Source organism: Triticum aestivum, chromosome 5A (assembly GCF_018294505.1).
Source record: "Triticum aestivum cultivar Chinese Spring chromosome 5A, IWGSC CS RefSeq v2.1, whole genome shotgun sequence".
NCBI lineage: Eukaryota > Viridiplantae > Streptophyta > Magnoliopsida > Poales > Poaceae > Triticum > Triticum aestivum.
In genome coordinates this window covers 11321331-11328446 of record NC_057806.1, presented here as the reverse complement: position 1 = coordinate 11328446, position 7116 = coordinate 11321331, and the positions used below count along the sequence as shown (strand labels likewise).

Below are 7116 nucleotides of genomic sequence, written 5' to 3'. Positions count from 1 at the left end.
CGCCCTGGCCTCGCGCCGCCCGCCTCCTGCAGCGGCGAGCGCGGCCGCCGCAGGCCTCCGACGCCGACCCCCCTCACTCCGGCCGCCCCCGACAACTCCGGCGCCGACCTCCCCGGTGATCCTCGGGAACCGTGCTGCTATAGTACCCCCAGATCCAGATCTGGATCTCGGGTTGACTTTTATCCCTAACCCTAATTATTTTGCTATGTTCTTCGTGCCATAACTTTGCATCCATAGATCCGTTTTAGGCGTATAGCATATCAAAATGTTCGTCTCAGAGAGTACATAATTTCATCCCATTGCATCATTTTCATTTGAGTTTATCTTAATGCCCGAAATGTTATTGGAAGAGTGCGATTTGAGTTAGTTGTCAGATCTGCTGCACCAAATAGCTATTTGTCATTTTTTCCATGATTAATGTGTGCATGATATGCCCCTGAGCTCTACATAAATTTTTTTATATGCTTTGTCATCTTTACAGAGGTGCTACCCATGTATTTTTGTGATATGTGTGGTGACTAGCACAAGCTTGCAGAGTGGTGCATTCGTTAATGCTGATTTCAGGGACTTAGCAATATCACTAAGTCCTTGATCTGTTTTTATCAATATGCCATATGTTCATGGTGTTTCCTAGTGACCCGTGCCTCTTTTGAGGATGCTCAGTAAGGATGTTTTTTTAATCTTGTAGTGCTCTATCCATCCATGTCTTTGTTTGCAATTATGGAGCTCCCTAGCTTGAGTCAATCGAGCTCTACTTTTGCTATTTCGTGAATTTGGGCAGATTGTCTATTTGTTAGCGATTTTGCCGAGGATGTGGTAGTTGATCCGTGCATGCTATGTTGTTGTTCTTGCCATGTCTAGCTTATACAATGTGTATTCTTGATGGGTGTATGCTTAGCTTGTCATGCTTACAATGTGCATGCTATGTTTTAGTTATACATAGTGTTCATCTGAGTGTGCCCTGAGAACGAGATATGTGTCGCTCCTATCGGGATTTGTCGGCACATTCGGGCGGTGTTGCTGGATTTGTTTTAACTTGTCGAAGTGTCTTGTAGAACCGGGATGCCGAGTCTGATCAGAATGTCTCGGGAGAAGGTATATCCTTCATTGACCGTGAGAGCTTGTCATGGGCTAAGTTGGGACTCCCCTGCAGGGATTTGAACTTTCGAAAGCCGTGCCCGCGGTTATGGGCAGATGGGAATTTGTTAATGTCCGGTTGTAGATAACTTGAACCTTAACTTAATTAAAATGAATCAACTGTGTGTGTTACCGTGATGGTCTCTTCTCGGCGGAGTCCGAGAAGTGAACACGGTGTTGGAGTAATGTTTAACGTAGGTTGTTCTCTAGTTCTTCGTTCACGCTTTGCCTTCTCTTCTCGCTCTCTTTTGTGAACATGTTAGCCACCATATATGCTAGTCGCTTGCTGCAGCTCCACATACTACCTTGCCTTACCTATAAGCTTAAATAGTCTTGATCTTGAGGGTGCGAGATTGCTGAGTCCCTGTGGCTCACAGATTACTTCCAAACCAGAAGCAGGGCCTGATGACTCCGTTCCAGATGATGCGCTTGAGCTCAAGTGGGAGTTCGATGAAGACTCACGCCGTTACTATGTGTCTTTCCCTGATGATCAGTAGTGGTGCCCAGTTGGGGCGATCGGGACCGTGTCGCATGTTGGGTTGATCTTTTATTTTGGCACCGTAGTCGGGCCATGAGTGATTGGATGATGTAATGCTTTTTATGTACTTTGTTTGACGTGGCGAGTGTGAGCCAACTATGTACCTTTCCCTTTATTATCTATTTACATGGGATGTTGTGAAGATCGCCTTACTTGCGACATTGCTTTCAACGCAGTTATGCCTCTAAGTCGTGCTTCGACACATGGAAGATATAGCCGCATCGAGGGCGTTACAGAGGATAGCGACGTCCACAAGCGCCATCGCCGCCGGCCGGTCAGCACCGGCCAGGCTTTCACCCGGTGCAGCCACTCCCACGCAGCAGGCCGAGGCCGACCCGTACCTCCATTGGACCGCGCACCCCCACACAATGAGCACACCACTGCTGTGTAGGGCCACCCGCAAACCTCCTCATCGACGGGCCCGCAGAGACAAGATCGGGTCCTGCACCCCGCATCCAACCACGGTCGGAGCCACCCTGCTCCAACAAGAAGCAACCGGGCACCACCAGCAGCCGACAGTGCCCCTCCCGGGCCGCCAGCCATGGACCTCCGGTCAGCAGCCGTCTCCTTCCCCCCTGGACTCCAGAGCACCAGAACGGGGTAGAGAAACTGCCCATGTTGCGCTGCCAAGGCCGGATCCGTGGCATCCAGACCTGCCCGCTGGGCCGCCGAGCGAAGACCACCGGCCGCCGCCTGCCGGATCTGCGCCTGTGCATAGCACGCCGCACCCATGGTCGCACACCACGCCCAGCCGCACGCCTCCTCGCGCCTGGCCGCGCACATCCTCGCGCGGTCGCCACCTGCCAGATCTGCGCAGGCGACCATCGCGCCGCACCCATGGCCGCGCGCCGCGCCCAACCGCGCGCCTCCTCGCGCCCCGCCGTGCGCATCCTCGCGTGCTCGCCTCGCCCATCCCGCGCCTCCACCTTCGTGTCCTGCCACCGTATCCGCGCCCGCGCCACCACGCCAACGCGTGCCGGCGCCTCCATGCGTCGCCCTGCCCAGAGCGCGCGCAGTAGCTCGGGCTCCCACCGAGGCCACCGTCCCACGCCAGCCAGCTCTAGACGGAAGGGAGGGGGGCCCGTCGCCACCGAGCCGCACGGGCTTGGTCCGACGACTGCTGCCGGCGGCGGCGAGGGGAGGAGAGGATGGTGGGTGGGCTCCTGCTGGCGGCGGCTAGGGTTTGCTCCCGAGCCGCCCGCGGGAGCGACGCGAGAGCCTCTCCATAACTTCTTCCTTGTTAGAGTTATTTACGATGGTCCAAAATAATTAAACATAAAAATTGGGGCCGTGCGTAGCTGCCACCATGGTTAGGGAATTATTTTTGTTATAACCAGACTGTACATACACTTCGTATGCAATTCACCTCAACTTCTTCTTTCTTTCACATCTTTTCGTAGAAGGTTGCTGCATTTGAGTAAACTTCTACTTGTTCTAGGTGTCTGTTCTAACTTCTTACGTCGTTCTATCAGTGCTAGCAGGGTAGTTTGCATCCATGAAGATTACTTAGAAAACATGACACTTTAATTTTTTGTACCTTGCAGCTAGCCTCTGCATCATCGCCTTGTTTCTGATGGCCTCGTTGCTTATGGTTGTTGGAATATCTGTTTAGAGGGCAACAATGGAATCTGTAATCATAACCATGCCACGCTGTATATGGCAATTATAAGGTCCTTTGTGGACATAAGGTAGTGTAGGTTTTCCTTTAGGAGTCTTGTGGATTGTGGTTGATGATAGTGGCTAATCTCTTCTGATGCCTTGTTCCTGTAAATATTTGTAACATGTAATTTGGTTCCCTTTTCTAATAAAATTGGCACTGGTACAGCCAATGATACAAGAGAAAATTATTATATCAAGTGGTGAACAAGTTTCCTCTAGTTTAGGCTGCAATAATTTTTTTTGTGATGATACTGACCATTAGGTGCACTTTTATTGAAGATCAAATGTAATTTTTCTGTTCCTCTATATCTCCATCCTTTTATCTTATTAGTTTTGATAATTTCGTGAACACAACATCAATTAGCTAGGAGTTTCAATTCTTAAGTGTCTATGATCATTTACAAGTTGCATCATGTGATATATGAGGGTGAAAAACCTCGAAGTTGATACATAACATATAATGATGAATATTTAACTCACAAGAATATCTAGATGCAAGAGTATTCTTTGCTGGCTTCAATGCCCTGGAATTTGCCGAAAATAATTTGGACTTGAATTGCCGTATGAACTGATGAACTTTTTTTCTCATATATATCAAACACATGGTAAAAAAGTTTCCTCTAGTTCATGGTGCTAGATTTTTGTTATTGTTTGTACTGGGAAGCAAGCACACTTTTTACCCAAGCTAACATCCAATCTTATGTTCCTCCATATCTCCACCTTTGTTCTGATTAATTTTGAAGCTTTCATGAACACCAAATATACTAGCTAGGTGTAGCAACTTTAGGTGTCCATCAACAATTATGTCGTTGTGTCATGTGAGAATAAGGGCAAACCTTGCTAGAAGTTGATATAAAACATAATATGATGAAAACTTCAACTCACAAGAATCTAGAGATGAGTATTCATTGTATTCTTTTCCAGTTTCAACGCCTTCGAGTTTGCTAGAAGCAATCCTAGGACAATTAGAAATTATAACCATGAAGTTTGCGGTTGTCAAAATCTATCAAGGTAGTAAGAAAGATGTGGTCATGTAGAACTGGATCTAGGGCTTGGGGCTTACCTTAAATGTCCCAAAATAAAATGCTTGTTGCGCATTGCTGGCTTGAGCACGGGAAATAATTGAGTTGTTTCAAGAGAGCTGTGTTGGGCTTCCAATTTCTTTATAATTACCACACATTATGTAGCGGTGCCAATTAATTTATGTATGTATGCAAAACAAACAAGATGAAAACAGTCAAGAGGGAGGAGGCACACCTATACTCTTATCTTTTCCCCTCCCCCACACCCCCGGGCCGCCCGCGCGGGCAACTCCGGAGGCGAAACCCTAGCACCCGAGCATCTCTCACTCCATGCCCCGTGGCAGTTGCTGCCGACGCCGCTGGCAGTGGTGGCGTCGCCCGGCCGACAAAGGTGGCAGGCGAGTTGCGCACGCCCTGACGGGCCACCTTTACATGAGGGAGTGCAGTCTTGTGGGCGGCCCGGTGGCAGGCAGCTTCCGGTGAGGTGTCACACGACAGAGAGCGCGGTGGAGAGGCAAATCAGGGCGGTGGTTTTCTTCTTCCAAAATAAATGCTTGCTGCGCATGAAATGCTCGATCAACGGATGGAGTCATACCACCGCCTCCTCCGGCAAACGAGCAAGTTCTATGCTTTACTGATCTTCTCCGGCTCACGGAACTCTGGTCTAATGGCCGCCTTTAGAAAGGACCTGGCTCGAGCGCGGGAAATAACCGACTTGTTCCATGAGAGTTGTGTTGGGCTTTCGAGTGCTTTATAATTGCCGCGCATTATATAGCCGCGCTCGAGTGTTGAACTTCTTTCCTCATATATATCAAACTCATGGTAAACAAGTAAAAAAAAATCAAGAGAGCTGTGTTGGGCTTCCGAGCTACAAAAACCTTTTGTAGAGTGTTTGGATGCTAACTTCACATTCTTCTTTTGGAAGCAAAATAGGCACAGCAAAAACGTGCGTACAATAAAAGTGATTTCCAGGGACCAAACTGCTAGGGTACAATTTTCTCTCGGGATTATCGCAGGCGTGCGTTTAAAACAGAACCTACGGGGCGGATCCCCTTCACTCTCACCCCCACCCCACTTTCTGCGCAAAGGAGCAGCTTTCCTACCCTAGAATCCCGGTCCCTGCCATGGCGGCGGCGGCGGGCCTCCACCAAGACGTTCTCGCCCGTATCTTGCTCCTCCTGTCGTGCATCGTGGACCGCGTCAGGGCGTCCGCGGTCAACAAGCACTGGCGGCGGGTCTCGCTCCAGAATCCGCCCCCGCTGCCGCGCCTCCTCCGGCCGTCCACGGCCCGGACCGAGACCTACCGGATCTTCGGCGGCTTCGTCGATCTGCACCCGTCCTTCTCTGACGAGGGCCGCGGGCCGCGTTTCTGCGGGTCTGCTCCGGGCGGCTGGTTCGTGATGTCATCCCAGCCCTGGCGCGGCCACGCGCTCCTGAATCTCCGCACCGGCGAGCGCGTCGCCCTGCCGGAGAGGGTGCGCATCCCGCTCGAGTCCGGCGTCATCACGTGCCCCATGATGATCCGCGCAGCCGTCATGTCCGTGGCGCCGCCGTCTGGCGCCTGCTTGGTCGCTGCGGTAACATCCAGCCAGACCAACCTGGCGTTCTGGCGGCCGGGCATGGATTGCTGGTTGTCCGCGCCGGCGGTAGGACCGGTTATGCGCAACGCCGAAGACATCACTTACCACGACGGATGGTTCTGTGCCGTCGAATCAGACGATGACCTCGTCTGCTACAAGCCGGAAATCGCCCATGCGGAAGACGGCGCCCCTTCGCTGACCATTCGACATCACGCCTACAATCTCCATGTCGATGGTCACCGGACGGCACCCGGGGAGATCGTCTCCCGCTACCTCCTGCCCTCCGCTTCCGGTGCCGATCTCCTGATGGTGAAAAGATTCATCGCGCCGGCGAGAGGCGGCACCTGCCGGTTCCAGGTCTTCAGGCTGCAGGAGGGACTGCCGGCTTCCTGGCGCCTGTACCAGATGAGCGGGCAGGTGCTCTTCGTCGGCCGGGCCTGCTCCAAGGCCTTCTACACGGGGCACGGCGGCAGCCCGGGCTATATCTATTTCCTCGACGACGTCTACACCGGTGGTCCGCACAGTGTCACCCAGCAGAACGAGTATCCCTGCGTCGACGCCGGCGGGTGGTGTTACTCAGTCCCCGACGAGATCCAGCGCTGCCTGCCATGGTTGCCCCCCTCGGACACCTCGCCATGCATTTGGTACCACCATTAAATTAATTGTGCGACCAACAGCAGGTTCAGTTCGAGGCATCACATCATAGAGATTTCCATCAGTTAACTAGAGTCTTTGTTGTTTGTGTTTGCTCCTCGTCAGTCTTTCTTTGTTGTTGTAGTTGTGTCGTCGTCTTGTTATTCAGTTGGTTGTATCCTCCAGGTCAGTATTTGTTGTATGTCGTCATTGTCGTGAGTTAATTTGCAGTCTGTATATATGTTGTTTAAATTATGGATATGAGTTTCTGGTGTAAATTCTTCTTCATATTTTCAGTTTTCCACCGTATTTTCAGTAGTGCACACAATTTCTGTCTGCATCTGTCAGTGGCAGAGTTGTTTTTCATGATGGGTCCGACGCTCGACCCTAGCTTGCCCTAGATCCCTTTGGTTGCTCTTTCTCTCACTGGCTCGAACCGAGGAAGAAGAAAGAAGGAGGGAGACACAGGACACGGTGGTTCCGGTGCACGAACGCCTGCCGTACGAACGGCTTCTTCCTCGAGCACGAACTCGAATCCACTCATATA

The 7116-nt window shown here is 51.3% G+C and overlaps 1 protein-coding gene across 1 annotated transcript; it reads left to right on the top strand.

Annotated features, from left to right (window-relative positions):
- Positions 1–5480: 5480 nt before the first annotated feature.
- LOC123106339 (uncharacterized) lies at positions 5481–6593 on the top strand. Its single transcript, XM_044528538.1, has one exon. The coding sequence runs from the start codon at positions 5481–5483 to the stop codon at positions 6591–6593; it is 1113 nt and encodes a 370-aa protein (XP_044384473.1).
- Positions 6594–7116: the final 523 nt, after the last annotated feature.